At 43.0% G+C, this 16488-nt stretch overlaps 2 protein-coding genes across 2 annotated transcripts in view; one reads left to right on the top strand and one right to left on the bottom strand.

Annotated features, from left to right (window-relative positions):
* Nucleotides 1-30: 30 nt before the first annotated feature.
* erp44 (endoplasmic reticulum protein 44) lies at nucleotides 31-16274 on the bottom strand. The gene is made up of 11 exons (XM_064946586.1): nucleotides 16201-16274; nucleotides 13196-13268; nucleotides 12870-12909; nucleotides 12457-12572; nucleotides 6194-6378; nucleotides 5742-5857; nucleotides 5450-5624; nucleotides 4165-4276; nucleotides 3780-3921; nucleotides 1554-1656; nucleotides 31-1448 (listed from the first exon to the last, which is right to left on the bottom strand). Exons 1-11 carry the CDS (start codon nucleotides 16255-16257, stop codon nucleotides 1344-1346), a joined length of 1224 nt encoding a protein of 407 aa, XP_064802658.1. The 5' UTR covers nucleotides 16258-16274; the 3' UTR covers nucleotides 31-1343.
* The window catches only part of invs (inversin), a 40226-nt gene continuing 39357 nt past the window's right edge, over nucleotides 15620-16488 (top strand). Inside the window, exon 1 of the mRNA XM_064946575.1 lies at nucleotides 15620-15723. The gene's annotated coding sequence lies outside the window, so the exon portion shown is untranslated. The remainder of the gene's footprint in view (nucleotides 15724-16488) is intronic.

Here is a 16488-nt window from a genome sequence, read left to right as displayed (position 1 = left end):
GAACTGAACAAACAGACTCAACACACAACATCCTGTAAAATGGTTTCATTTACTTGTTTTATTTTCTCCCTCTCCGAGATGACTGATTTAGAAATGAGATTTCTCCCCCTTTAACCCTCCTTCGTGACTGGTCAGATCAGGGTACTGTTGGGTTCTAGGGAGGGACTGTACACACAGTACTATAAATAAACACACAGCATGCATCTCAATACTCCTCATCTCCTTTCATTGCTCCATCTGAACTGATTTGAGTGACAGGTGAAATAAGGATACTTTCCAGGTCTGCTTCTTCCATATTGCTGTCACCTGGACTTGTTGCTAAGTGGGCGTGGCCTGGCCTGTGTCAGACCAGTGCAGATGGAGAAGAAGCCACTGCAGAGGATTGAGATGCAGCCCAGAGTCGGTGTGAGGTTCCCCTCCTGTCCTCTAGAGCAGCAGTGTCTGACTGACACCTCTCAGCCTTTAGGAACTACCGTCTGAGTCAGTATTGCAGATCTGGGGCACGTTCAAGTACAAAAGGGAGAAAATGCTTTTCTGACAGACAATGGAAACAAACATTTAACTATTGGACAGTTTATGGTAGTACCTCCGTTGTTTATAAACATTTTGTGCCTCCTGAACGTGACCAGGGAGAGGAAAGCTGCATCTCAATACTCTACAATGTGTTCCTTTCCTCGTCTCCTCTCATCCTATTTGAAATCATAGGATAGGTGGAAGCAGCATGGTGGATACCAGCCAGAAATATGCTTTCACATCAGTTTAAATAAAGGAAAGGAGGAGAGGGGGGTAAACTATTGAGATGCAGCCGAGACACTGTAGTCCTCCAGGACCAGAACCCTCTCTCACTCAAACGGGACGGAGCTGGACTACCCACAGATAAGAACCATAATGAGACTAAACAACCAGAGCAAGGGATCTCACTCGTCAAAAAAAAGTAAATTGTTTTTTAATTTAGATCAGGATGACATGGACCAACGCTCACTCAGCACAAGCACTATTATTATTTACAAGCTCCAAAAATAAAAGTTAAAACGCTTTGCTTCTTTTTTTGTCCTAATCCCCCCCCCACCCCACACCATTTTCTTCTTCTGGTTTCATCCTTTTAATCTAAAATAAAAATTGTACACGTAAGAGTTATGAAAATATAGGTTATTCCAACACGGCTGTCCTGGATTTAACCTACTCTCTGGTCTTCCTTATCCTCTCTCTCCATTAAGGGTGTTTGGGGTGAGTTGGGGTGTTGCTGTCCCATCCCGCTGGCCTGTCCTGACTCTGGACACTGACTCCGGGGCATGCCATGGGGTCGTGGGTCATAGGTCAGGGTTGTGGTAAAGTCGTTGAGGTCACAGTTCATCACGGTCCCTGAGGAGTGTGTAGCGCGTCTCACTGGGGGCTAACTTCTGGAAGGAACTCTCTGGTGGGTTACTGGCCACCTCGCCGATCTCCTCCTGATGAAATAACACATTTATATACACACACCTCCCTCTACTACTGCAATGATACCGTTTTATACACACATAATGACGGTGTACGAGTATGCTTGGTGTTCTGACCTGTCCAGGTGTGCTGTCTGTCGGGTCTGGGCCGTGGTGGAACTCTCTGTGTAACTTCCCAGAGTGGAGGTCCAGAACAAACTGCCTCAGCTTCCCAGGGATCCTACACACATTAATATAATCATTAGGTCTACCAATGACATTATTGAAGTGTGGTTAATGACAGAAGGTCATAAACTGATATCACATCAGAGCTGGTCCCATATCAAAGCTGTCTCTGCATGTTAGAGGTGGCTGCAGACACCACACACACAGCTAATGAAATAATTTGATCTCGGTGACAGAGGGAGGGAGAACACAAACACAGACATCCAGAGGAGGAGGTAGTGAATGTGATGTAATGTAATTAGTTGAAGCGGGTGTCAGACCTCAGGGCTCTGTCTGTCTGATCACAGAGGTGATAGGGGGAGGGGTTTAGATGGGGGGTAAAATAGATTAGATGAAATTACATTCGATTAGTTGACACTAATTGTACGTGCCAAGTCATGTCACATTAGCTCCGATTTCCAGGGCCGTTAATAGAAGAATTATCTAGAAGGTGTGACACTTCTATTATAATCTGTGGACTGTGTGTGTGTGTGTGGACTGTGTGTGTGTGTGTGTGTGTGTGTGTGTGTGTGTGTGTATGTAATGGAATGTATTATATTTGACAAATGCAGATTTTCAACATACAGATCTAAATAATCTAATGACAACAATAATGAGCCATCTCAAATACTGTCACTCAAGTCAGACACAAATGAACACTAGAAAAGCCTGGCCTCGAGGGACAACCCCTCAAGCCAATGACGAGCCTTTTGGACATCAACATTCTAACAGTCTAATAAATACACGTCATATATGTTATCGCATAAATAAATCACTTGGCTGTGTGTATGAAGGTAACAGAATACATAAGAAAATGCATAACCAAATAAAACAATAGTATTGTCATTTGTTTATGTAACTGTAGACTATGTAAAAACACCACAATTCAACTATTAAAATCCATTAACACCATCACAAAGATCATTCATTACTGATTTGTTAACCCATAAGAGTCTTAAGTCCTGTCTAAACTGGGGGGTTCTGCACTGAATAATATTATAAACGCAACACGTGTTGGTTCCATGTGCTGAAATAAAATATCTCAGAAATGTTCCATACCCACAAAATGCTTATTTCTCTCAAATGTTTTTCACAAATGTGTTTACATCCCTTTAGTGAGCATTTCTTCTTTGCCAAAATAATCCATCCAACTGATAGGTGTGGGATAACAAGCTGCTGAGTAAACAGCATGATCATTACACAGGTGCACCTTGTGCTGGGTACAATAAAAGGCCACTGACTGCAGGAAAGTCCACCAGAGCTGTTGCCAGAGAACTGAATGTTAAAATATCTGCCATATGCTGCCTCCAATGTCGTTTTAGAGAATTTGGCAGTATGTCCAACCAGCCATACAACCACAGACCACGTGTATGGCGTTGTGTGTGCGAGCAGTTTGATGATGTCAACAGCGTGCTCCAGTTCCCAGCAAAATCCAGCAACTTGACACAGCCATTAAAGAGGAGTGGGCCATCATTCCACAATCAACAGCCTGATCAACTCTATGCGAAGGAGATGTGTCGCGTTGCAAGAGGCAAATGGTGGTCACACCAGATACGGACTGGTTTTCTGATCCACACCCCTACTTTTTTTTTTAAGGTCTCTGTGACCAACAGATGCATATCTGTATTCTCAGTCATGTGAAATCCATAGATTAGGGCCTAATTAATTAATTTCCTTATATGAGCTGTAAATCTTTGAAATTGTTGCATGTTGCATTTATACCAAGGATCATTTTGCTATTTGAGTTTGAATTGTAAGACCCCTTGAAGAATCAAAAATATATACTTTTGGATGAACAATTAATGTCTCATGGTCTGACAAATGTTCCATAAGCCGTATCACAATTGGAGCTGTGAGCTCCACAACCAGAGCAAATCTATCCTTTGTCTGGACAGGCCAGGAAATGTGACGTGTCGCTCTCCATGTAAATGATGTGTCAGATTTCACAAACTGCATGTCATCGGAGACGGCGTTCGAAGCGGGACAACCAGACCATTCACAGAGCTGAACACAGAAATATTGTTTGGAACCGGTTGAGAACCACTCAAGGTGCCCTAAATAGTTGGCCAAATGGCTAAGAGGTCAAAAATAAAAATTCAACCAGAGACAGGTGAAAGAAAGTAGAGAGGTTGTACTTACTCAATGTCTCTGAACTCAGGGTACACATACATGTGTCTGAAGGAGTCTATAGCAATGACAGGACAGTCTGCTGGCGTCTTCTGGATGTGTAGCAGTGGGTGACGGAACTTCTCACAGTCCGCATGCAGAAAGTTTATAGATCCTAGGCAGGAGGGGATAGTTATTAATATAATTTATATGATTTATTAAGAAAAGATTAGCATGACTATAATAGTATGGTTATCTAACAAATATAATGCAACTCTGTCCCTGGCCAGGATGAAAACACAACACAAATAAATAGAACAAGAGAGTAACAATGGTCCCAGCACTAAACCCTGTGGCACACCCTGTTATTTCCCAAGGTGATAGGGCCACAAACAGACTTTTAAGAAAAACACACTACCTTTCTCGCTGATGAGCTGGCGTGCCACCTCGTGCTGGAACTTCTCCAAGCTCTCTGTGTCCTCCTTCACGTGAAACAGGATGAGGAATGGGATCCCCTCTTCAGTCAGCTCCTGGAACACACACACAGGGAAGAGGAAGAAGAGTGAAGGTGTCAGCATGCTTCAGTTCGTTTGGCCGAACCAAACGATGGGCTCGCATACTCCCTTAAAAAGACCTTCGCTTGAAAAATTAGAAAAAAGAAATCGTACTGTTTGTCCATTTTGAGACACCACTATACACTTATTCAATAGTCAGAATTAATCTAAGATAACTCAAGAAAGCTGTCATTAATGTTGACATTTTTGCAGAGATCTTAGTTGCGCAATTTTGCATGGGTTCGCGCCCATGCTCTGTCGTAACCGGCCGCGACCGGGAGGTCCGTGGGGCGACGCACAATTGGCCTAGCGTCGTCCGGGTTAGGGAGGGTTTGGCCGGTAGGGATATCCTTGTCTCATCGCGCACCAGTGACTCCTGTGGCGGGCCGGGCGCAGTGCGCGCTAACCAAGGTTGCCAGGGGCACGGTGTTTCCTCCGACACATTGGTGCGGCTGGCTTCCGGATTGGATGCGCGCTGTGTTAAGAAGCAGTGCGGCTTGTTTGGGTTGTGTATCGGAGGACGCATGACTTTTAACCTTCGTCTCTCCCGAGCCCGTAAGGGAGTTGTAGCGATGAGACAAGATAGTGGCTACTAACAATTGGATACCAGAAAATTGGGGAGAAAAAAGGGGTAAAAAACAACAACATATATATATATATATAAATATATATATTTTTTGAATCTGACTAAGATGTGTGGTGTAGTATGAGGACGGGTCATCTCGTTGAACAACAACAGGCACTTCTTTGAAGAACACCTACTGTTCACCAATCTGTGACTAGGGGACGTAGACTTTGGCTACCGACTTCGGATTGCCTCAATTAAAAAAATTGTGTGCCCAAAACAGCAGATAAAACCCTTGCCAGGGTCCAAAATGAACAAAAACGTTACAAAATGTAATGTATGCACAAACTGTTCAGAAACTGTTTCGGCTGGGAAGCATCCGGAAGCCTTAACAGGTCAGTGGGAGATTCAGGTGTGTGTCTATGCCTTGTTGCATTAGGATGGGGCGGCTGTAGGGGAAGAAGCCAGGTCAGACCTGAAAGACGACTCCCAGCTGTGTGTAGACCGGGGCTAGCCCAAAACCTAAATCATTTAATTTAGACTGGATCAAACAGAGAGAAGAAAAAGAGGTAGAGAGAACGCACCTCTCCGTTTTCGAAGGTGATCTCGCGGACCAGAGGGACACATTTGTCCTGCGCCCAAGCGTAGGTGAGATCAAAGTTGGTTAGTGAGCCCAGGTACACCATGTCAGGAACAGTCTCCCCCATCGGTTTATAGATCACATTATCACCACTGAACCTCTCTGTCTGGGACACGTCACTGGAGGGACAGAGGAAATGAAAGATTAAAAGATGCCAGACCAAAAACATATAAACTATATTATAAATGTTTTGTAGACCCTAAGTGCAGTGGTTGGTCTGAAGAGGCTTGACTCACCCAAAGGCAGCGAGAAACACACAGTCGTCTCGGAGGATGTTGGCCACCTTCTCAAACGTGTGGTAGTTCTCAGAATCCTTCTGGTCAAAGTAACCAATAATGTTACGCCTGTCCCTCTGCAGAGAGAGAGACATTTTTCCTGGTTCAGTACCAATTCATTTTTGAGGACAGAGTCATATACTAATCTTCAGGAGGCTTTCTGTTGATAGGTCCTTGGTGTCCCATCAGCTGTGTTATTTGTGTCAGTTGCCCTGTATAGTTGTCTTTTTGTCTATTTGGTTTACATTTTTTACTTTTATGCACGTTGAGATTATTCAGTATAATGAAAAGCGCTGTACAAATGTAATAAATTATTATTATTCAATATTTAGATTAGGAATGGTCCTGGAACAGATCCCTGAGGCACACCTTTTACATTTTAAAACACTGATTTGTGTGTGCCTGATACTCACATCCGCAGTGTTGACCTCCTCTAGACTGTGTATTTCTTTAATGGGATCGACCTTCTGCTGGCGGATGAAGTCAGCGATGGCTGTGACTGACCTCTGACCCCTGTACTCCCTCTTCATCATCATACCATTACGGAACAACTTCAACGTAGGGTACTTACTGATCCTGTACCGCTGAGCTATGTCAGCTAGAGAGACAGAATAAAGACAGAGTTTAATATAGAATGAGGTAGAGGGGGAGAAAGGCAGACAAAGGAAAGGGGAATGAAGGAAAAGAGGCAGGTAGAGAAAATCAGAAAAGGATGGATAGAAATGGGGATGGATGAAAAAAGGTGAGAGTAAAAGACAGATAGAGGGTGTTTAAAGCTGTCTAAAGACACAGCCGTCAGTCAGCCCCTGATCCCTCAGATGAAAGCTGCCCCCCAGTGAGAGTAAATATTCTCCTAGTGCTGTGTGTTTGGCAGGTGTCAGTCTCACTGCAGGGTCTCTAAGCTCCAGGCTTCACAGGCAGCAGCAATTTTGTCATTAGTCTTCAAACGGTTTGCAGGTCATCAATAATTCCCTTTAATTTGCTTTATCTCAAAGGATGTGCCTATCAAACGTCTCTGTGTGTGTGTGTGTGTGTGTGTGTGTGTGTATTGGGGGGGGAGTAACTGATTACAAAAAAAGTAACTGCAATCCGTTACCAGCTAAAATATTGTGATCAAATTACAGATTTTTTAAAACTCCTTTACTTTTAAATTCAAAAAGGATGATGACACCTTTCTGTTTTCTCAACGACCACAAATCAAAGACCACTATGATGACACACCAAATGCATTTTGATGGTTTTGATGGTATTAACATGGTCTACACACACCAACACAGTTGTGAAGAAGCCACAACAACGGCCCATCCTCCTCAGGAGGCTGAAAAGATTCGGCATCGGTCCTCAGATCCTCAAAAAGTTATACAGCTGCACCATCAAGAGCATCTTGACTGGCTGCATCACCGCTTGGTATGGCAACTGTTTGGCATCCCACCACATGGCGCTACAGAGGGTAGTGCGTACGACCCAGTACACCATTGGGGTCGAGCTCCCTGCCTACCAAGACCTCTTTACAAGGCAGTGTCAGAGGAAGGCCCTATAAATATTCTCAAAGACTCCAGTCACCCAAATCATAGACTGTTCTCTCTGCCACCGCACGGCAAGCGGTACTGATGCACCAAGCCTGGAACCAACAGGACCCTGAACAGCTTCTACCCCCAAGCCAATAGTTAACCAAATAGCTACCTGAACTATCTGCATTGACTCTTTTGACTCACATACACTGCTGCTACTGTTTATTATATATCCTGTTGCTTAGTCACGTTACCCCTAATTATATGTACATAATTACCTCGTACCCCTGCACATCGACTCAGTACTGCTACCCCATGTATATAGCCAAGTTATCCTGACTCAGTACTGGTACCCCGTGTATATAGCCCAGTTATCCTGACTCAGTACTGGTAACTCATGCATATAGCCCAGTTATCCTGACTCAGTACTGGTACACCGTGTATATAGCCCAGTTATCCTGACTCAGTACTGGTACACCGTGTATATAGCCAAGTTATCCTGACTCAGTACTGGTACCCCGTGTATATAGCCAAGTTATCCTGACTCAGTACTGGTACCCCGTGTATATAGCCCAGTTATCATGACTCAGTACTGGTACACCGTGTATATAGCCAAGTTATCCTGACTCAGTACTGGTACCCCGTGTATATAGCCCAGTAATCCTGACTCAGTACTGGTACACCGTGTATATAGCCAAGTTATCCTGACTCAGTACTGGTACCCCGTGTATATAGCCCAGTTATCCTGAATCAGTACTGGTACACCGTGTATATAGCCCAGTTATCCTGACTCAGTACTGGTACCCGATGTATATAGCCCAGTCATCCTGACTCAGTACTGGTAACCCATGTGTATATAGCCCAGTTATCCTGACTCAGTACTGGTACACCATGTATATAGCCCAGTTATCCTGACTCAGTACTGGTACACCGTGTATATAGCCCAGTTATCCTGACTCAGTACTGGTACCCCGTGTATATAGCCAAGTTATCCTGACTCAGTACTGGTACCCCGTGTATATAGCCCAGTTATCCTGACTCAGTACTGGTACACCGTGTATATAGCCCAGTTATCCTGACTCAGTACTGGTACACCGTGTATATAGCCCAGTCATCCTGACTCAGCACTGGTACCCGATGTATATAGCCCAGTCATCCTGACTCAGTACTGGTACCCCGTGTATATAGCCAAGTTATCATGACTCAGTACTGGTACCCCGTGTATATAGCCAAGTTATCCTGACTCAGTACTGGTACCCCGTGTATATAGCCCAGTTATCCTGACTCAGTACTGGTACCCCGTGTATATAGCCCAGTTATCCTGACTCAGTACTGGTACCCGCTGTATATAGCCCAGTCATCCTGACTCAGTACTGGTAACCCATGTGTATATAGCCCAGTTATCCTGACTCAGTACTGGTACACCGTGTATATAGCCCAGTTATCCTGACTCAGTACTGGTACACCGTGTATATAGCCCAGTTATCCTGACTCAGTACTGGTACACCGTGTATATAGCCAAGTTATCCTGACTCTGTACTGGTACCCCGTGTATATAGCCCAGTTATCCTGGCTCAGTACTGGTACACCGTGTATATAGCCAAGTTATCCTGACTCAGTACTGGTACCCCGTGTATATAGCCCAGTTATCCTGACTCAGTACTGGTACACCGTGTATATAGCCCAGTTATCCTGACTCAGTACTGGTACACCGTGTATATAGCCCAGTTATCCTGACTCAGTACTGGTACACCGTGTATATAGCCCAGTTATCCTGACTCAGTACTGGTACCCGATGTATATAGCCCAGTCATCCTGACTCAGTACTGGTAACCCATGTGTATATAGCCCAGTTATCCTGACTCAGTACTGGTACACCATGTATATAGCCCAGTTATCCTGACTCAGTACTGGTACCCGATGTATATAGCCCAGTCATCCTGACTCAGTACTGGTAACCCATGTGTATATAGCCAAGTTATCCTGACTCAGTACTGGTACCCCGTGTATATAGCCAAGTTATCCTGACTCAGTACTGGTACCCCGTGTATATAGCCCAGTTATCCTGACTCAGTACTGGTACCCCGTGTATATAGCCCAGTTATCCTGACTCAGTACTGGTACCCCGTGTATATAGCCCAGTTATCCTGACTCAGTACTGGTACCCGTGTATATAGCCCAGTTATCCTGACTCAGTACTGGTACCCCGTGTATATAGCCCAGTTATCCTGACTCAGTACTGGTACCCGTGTATATAGCCAAGTTATCCTGACTCAGTACTGGTACCCCGTGTATATAGCCCAGTTATCCTGACTCAGTACTGGTACCCGTGTATATAGCCCAGTTATCCTGACTCAGTACTGGTACCCCGTGTATATAGCCCAGTTATCCTGACTCAGTACTGGTACCCGTGTATATAGCCAAGTTATCCTGACTCAGTACTGGTACCCCGTGTATATAGCCCAGTTATCCTGACTCAGTACTGGTACCCCGTGTATATAGCCCAGTTATCCTGACTCAGTACTGGTACCCCGTGTATATAGCCCAGTTATCCTGACTCAGTACTGGTACCCCGTGTATATAGCCCAGTTATCCTGACTCAGTACTGGTACCCCGTGTATATAGCCCAGTTATCCTGACTCAGTACTGGTACCCCATGTATATAGCCCAGTTATCCTGACTCAGTACTGGTACCCGATGTATATAGCCCAGTTATCCTGACTCAGTACTGGTACCCCGTGTATATAGCCCAGTTATCCTGACTCAGTACTGGTACCCCATGTATATAGCCCAGTTATCCTGACTCAGTACTGGTACCCCATGTATATAGCCCAGTTATCCTGACTCAGTACTGGTAGCCTGTGTATATAGCCCAGTTATCCTGACTCAGTACTGGTAGCCTGTGTATATAGCCCAGTTATCCTGACTCTGTACTGGTACCCTGTGTATATAGCCAAGTTATCCTGACTCATTGTGGATTTATTCCTTGTGTTATTATATATTGTTTTCTATTTTTGTCTCTGCATAGTTGGGAAGGGATCACAAGTAAACATTGTACTGTTAGCCTATCAAATCTAATTGTATTTGTCACATACACATGGTGAGCAGATGTTAATGCGAGGGTAGCTAAATGCTTGTGCCTCTAGTGCCGACAGTGCAGTAATATCTAACAAGTAATCTGACAATTCCACAACAACTACCTGACACACACAAATGTAAAGGGATGGAATAAGAATATATACATATAAATATATGGATGAGCGATGACTGAGTGGCAAAGGGAAAGTGCAATAGATGGTATAAAATACAGTATATACATATGAGATGAGTAATGTAAGATATGTAAACATTATTAAAGTGGCATTATTAAAGTGACTAGTGATCCATTTATTAAAGTTGCCAATGATTTCAAGTCTGTATGTAGGCAGCAGCCTCGCTGTGTTAGTGATGGCTGTTTAACAGTCTGATGGCCTTAAGCTAGAAGCTATTTTTCAGTCTCTCGGTCCCAGCTTTGATGCACCTGTACTGACCTCGCCTTCTGGATGATAGCGGGATGAACAGGCAGTGGCTCTACACCTGTTGTTTATGAAAAATGTGACAAGTAAAATGTGATTTTGATTTTACTGCTGTTGGCATCCAAAGATGATACATTTAACTTGAATAAACACTTGGAGGTAAGGATGTCGTACCTCCTAGTGTTATTGATATCTACATAGCGCAATGGTGTGAATCACACTGCTGCTCTCTCATTTAGCTATTTGCGCCTCATGGATTGTGGATGGCTGTGGACAAACGATGTGTATTTTAACCCAATAATGGTTGAATTGAAGAAGTTAAAGCTGCCTATCAATCAATGTCGCAACCAGTGGACAGCCAGTGAAAAATGTGCTCTTGCAGCTGCATCGTGTGGATCCCAGTCAGTGGAATAAACGTTTGACGGCTCCTCCATGGTATTGTGCTCCACATGCTGTCAAAAACAAGTTTCATTTAACAAGACCACAAGTGGGGCTTTTATTGCTCTATCTAATTCACGCTGATTAAAACAATTATGTCCATAGGCCTATTGGACACATGCTCAAACTCGCACACTTCTGATCAACTTAAAGAGCTGCAAATGATAGAGATATCAGAATGTCACCAACAAAAGCTCAAGCAATAGGCCTATAGCAAATGATAGAGATATCAGAATGTCACCAACAAAAGCTCAAGCAATAGGCCTATAGCAAATGATAGAGATATCAGAATGTCACCAACAAAAGCTCAAGCAATAGGCCTATAGCAAATGATAGAGATAGAGTGTCACCAACAAAAGCTCAAGCAATAGGCCTATAGCAAATGATAGAGATATCAGAATGTCATCAACAAAAGCTCAAGCAATAGGCCTATAGCAAATGATAGAGATATCAGAATGTCACCAACAAAAGCTCAAGCAATAGGCCTATAGCAAATGATAGAGATAGAGTGTCACCAACAAAAGCTCAAGCAATAGGCCTATAGCAAATGATAGAGATAGAGTGTCACCAACAAAAGCTCAAGCAATAGGCCTATAGCAAATGATAGAGATATCAGAATGTCACCAACAAAAGCTCAAGCAATAGGCCTATAGCAAATGATAGAGATAGAGTGTCACCAACAAAAATGTAAACAATAGGCCTATAGCAAATGCAGCATATGGTATTCATTTTTCCACACGCACTTTTCGTTAGTGCTCAAAGCATGTCATTCCATGAGAGCAGAATTTCCTTTTCAACTTGAAGCAATGAGCCCAATCAGTCCTCAATGACAACAAAATGATAAACAGAGTAGGCTAATAAGTCCTTGGTTTTGGAGTCATGCTCAGGTTAAACAATTTGGCTTATCTATATTGCTATATCCTATTCTTGAGAGAATTACATGAATTGGAATGACCGGAAATCTGACCGACGTTGGGTTTTAATGTAAAGATATAGCCTAATCGTATGATTATCTGTATTGAAGTATAAAGCAATGGTTTAGAAGAAGCCTACATAACCCATAAAGTAAAATGCAACATCCATTTTTTAATCTCCTAACGCCTCTTAAGGGGAAAGTAATGTAAAATGAACTAAAAGTAATCAGATTACTTTACAGAGTTTGGGCAAACCAAAAGTTCCTTTACGGATTAAAATCCTGTGTGTGTCACTCACAGTGCTGATCACAGTCGACGCGCGCAAACACCACCTGAGTGACATCAGGAAACTCCTCCCTCGCGATGTTCGATGCCTCCTCAAAGATAGGCTGGAGCATCTGGCTGAATCTACACCTGGGAGGAGAGGGGGGAGAATGTGGGTATAATTTGCTTATCAAATGAGATTTTATAGTGTTACCCTTTGGAGAAACTGTCATAGTGTAATTGCTTTGGCCACATTGCATTACTCTCCAGCCATGATGCCACTAAAGCATGTTGGAATTCTAATTCATCCCACACACACACACACACACACACACACACACACACACACACACACACACACAACTGATGTGGACACAAAGAAAATGTATGCAAACAGACAATTGAGTAGGAGAGGACAAATGTTCACAGGAGAACTAACACACTTACCAGTCTGCATAGAAATTAACCAACGCCACTCCAGCATTGTCTGTGAGGGGAAAAAACACGTTACACCCACTGTTTTACAACAACGTCAAACACACAGGAATTAAAGTATGTTTACATATAATCATAGGCAAGGGAGGTTCATGGGTGAATCATTAGTGTTATTCATACAGTCAAACAGCCACCAAGCGTTGAGGAAGGAGACAAGATAGAGCATTACAGGGAGAGATGATAGAGAAGAGGGAGGAAATGACACAGAGAGAGAGAGAAAGAGGGATAGATGAGAACCACAGAGATGTCTCTATACCCTGTCACAGACAATGTCTTACTGAGGATGTCTTCAATGTTTCCTGTGTCTAGACTGGTAATTTCAGCCTGGCCTGGAGTGGAGAGACCAGTAACCTAGAGCCGGAGAAGAAAGGGTTAATGAGAGTGATGATATGGCTAGAACCTGTCCCTCACACAGACGTGACATAAGCCCAGTCCAAAAACAACCAGTCAGTGTTTGCAGTGTTAACGGAAGAAGTTCTAAAGCTGCTGTCCTATTGTTTCAATGAATTCTCTTGTTGCTGTTTCCAGACCAGGCAAACAGGTGAGAAACCATCTTTCTCTCTCTTTGGCTCCCTCCCTTTTTATTATTTATTTATAATTCATCCATATGAGTCCTGTTGAGATCCAGACATCTCAGTTCTCTGATGGACGTTGACGCCACAGGTGATGTGGAACAGAGGACTCTGTTCTCAGGGTCAAAGTCAAACTTCCCCATGGACTAGAGCGACCAGGACAGTGTCATACACTGGACACGGAGGCAGAGAAAGAAGTAGAAGTGAGACATGACATTGCATAATATTTTCTAGTTCATATACAGTCCATGAACTAGGCAGACGTAACCAAGCAGCTATCGCATTTGTGTCTATGGGATAGCAACCCTTTAAGCAGACTGGAACTGTGACAATTTTTTCCAATGGTAAACGGCCTGTGTAAGACATCTTCATTAATCCACCATCTTTGACGGAGAGTGGTGTTACTGGAGATGCTCTACTACGCCGAGTCTCACATTCCCTGGAAGATAAAACGTATTTCTCTGTATCTCAGCAAGCATTTTCCCGAGTCCTATGACAGCGCAATCCAATTTTCTGCTACCACCATAACAATAACTTCACACAAAACAGCAACAAGAGCCAGTCACTAGACTGATAGTTGAGCTCAGGACAGAAGACAGGGCTGTGGCTCAGATATAGACTGGGGCTAAGTTAAGCATGGCCTGGACATTCCCATGTATTAATACTAAGGGAACAGTAGTTTTGGTCAGTAGTTGTTAGTAGTTGTTTTAAGTAGTTGTTATCAGTAGTTGTATGATTGTGGCCTGTAGTTGTGGTCAGTTGTTTTGTTGTTGTGGTCAGTGGGTGTAGTCAGTAGTAGTGATCAGTAGTTGTGTGGTTAAGTGCTTGTAAGTAAGAATTTCACGGTAAGGTCTACGGCGGTTGTATTTGGCGTATGTCACTACGTTATATCAGCATCGAACATTTTATTGTTAAAACGAGAGGCTGTCTGGATCTTTAATTTAAAGACCCTTGCTCCTCTCGGTTTCAACGTAGACTTTGATCTGAAGCCATTCTTGTGATTTTGCTATTGTAACTGTTTTGTAGGCCTAGGTAGGTAAATTGTATCTATAATGGAATGCTATCCATTCATGTTTTTGGTATGTTATTTTTATATATGAGAATTAACCAATGATATCAGGCCACACCCGGCCATGATTACAGACACCTGTGTGTGTCCTTTGATACTATATAAACCAGTCACCCCACAGTGTTTGTGATTATACCCTGATGAAGACAGTTTGTCTGTCAAAACGTTGAATATTAGGTTATTAAATTATTGCATCTGAGCTCCTAGAGTATGCAGCTCTAATTACATTTTTTAAGTATTTTTAAGTATGTGACAAATAACATTTTATTTGACCTTTGGTCCCTTGAAATGGGGGGACCATGAATAGAAAGTGCTGTAATTTCTCAACGGTTCACCCAATATGAATGAAAATACCCTCAAATATAATACCCTCATATCCAAACTTTTGGAGTGTAAAGCCAAAAGAAGAAGAAATGTTTCACTTTCCCAATAATTACAGAGGGCACTGTATATGTATGTACAGAATGCGTTTAAGGTGACAGTCCGTGTTAACAGGAGAAGCTGTCTTTACTGTGGTTTGTAATATAGCACTTTAGAGAGAAGGCTGAGTGGTGGCGGATGTGGTTGTATGTACAAAATGTACACACACTATTTCTGGGGTCAACTAATACAGGACTAGTGGTATTACGTATAGTGAGGTCATCTCACAGCAGCCTGGCTGTGACACTTATCTGTATGTCTGCTGAGCAACAACAGCTTCAGTTTAACAAGAGATATTTCAGTAATTAAATGTTGCCACTGTCTCTGGTTTAACTATGTGACGGTGACGAGACAGGCCTATTCCCTAAAAAATGTATCAATACAGACATATTTGTAGATACTTTCTAGCTATCTTCCAGTTTCTGGATTAGAAGCCATTATAAAAGCCACGAATCGTGCTGATTAACAAGTATATGACTTAGTTCAAATCCCTTACTGACAGTAAAGAAAGTTTACACTGTAATAGGCCGATATCCTGAGCAGCAGAACAGAGCTTGATCAGTTCCGGGTTGTCAGCCAATAGGAATGAGCCACAACAGAGGAATTCACCAACCGGCTCCATCATTCCGCAACACGATTGTGGCTAAATTCACTAACTTGTGGTACCGTCCCACGACCTGGCTAGCTAGCTACATATGTTAGCAAGCAAGACAACTACAACATTAGCTGTTGGCTAGTTAGCTAGGTAAGTTAAACAAACAGCAAATATAGCCAAGTCTGACAGTTAACGTTAGCTCACACAATACGTGGATTTAAGATTCACCATGCATCTAGAATAAGATACTGATTTGGTCTTGCACAGTTGTTAGCTAGCTAGCTAACATAACAGGGCAGAGTAAGGCGAGTGATCACAGAAAAGGAGGGTCATGACTCATGTCTCTACATGGCTAACTAACAGTTAGCTAACGTTACTGAGCTTAGCTAGCTGATCTCAATTAACCTGGTTTGCCGACTAGCTATTTTAGCCAGCTAACGTTACCTAGGTACAGTAATGTAAATACTATATTCATGTTCAATACATCTTTATTTTGTGATTGACAAAAGTAGCTATCACTTTGAAAAACGAATGCCCATAATTCTAATATTAGCTAACTGTTTGTGAAGCCAGACCGGCCGCACTTCAAATACGAGGACGTGTAAGTTAGCTGTCGAAGTTCCTTACCAGCAGTATCGTGAAGAAGCCGACCTCTAGAGAGGATACTATTGGTGATAGTTTCATTGTAGAGTTGGTTATGGTGTTGTTCGGTCTTCCCTGTCTCCCGATACAACTCTGCTGCTGAGGCAGGAAACGGATGGGTGACCACGGTAACGTGAGCGATCTTTCCGGGTTTAACGTTGTGGTTTATGGGAGTAGTTGTTTTGTAATTTTCTTTAGCAATGATTCCCAATAAGGCTTAAAACTACAAGTATGGCGTATTTCTTTGGAGGTTAGAAGAATTGGAAATGGGAG

The sequence above is a fragment of the Oncorhynchus masou genome, chromosome 29, assembly GCF_036934945.1.
Source record: "Oncorhynchus masou masou isolate Uvic2021 chromosome 29, UVic_Omas_1.1, whole genome shotgun sequence".
Lineage (NCBI taxonomy): Eukaryota > Metazoa > Chordata > Actinopteri > Salmoniformes > Salmonidae > Oncorhynchus > Oncorhynchus masou.
The sequence above is the reverse complement of the archived record's forward strand: the minus strand, read 5'-3'. Positions and strand labels throughout refer to the sequence as shown.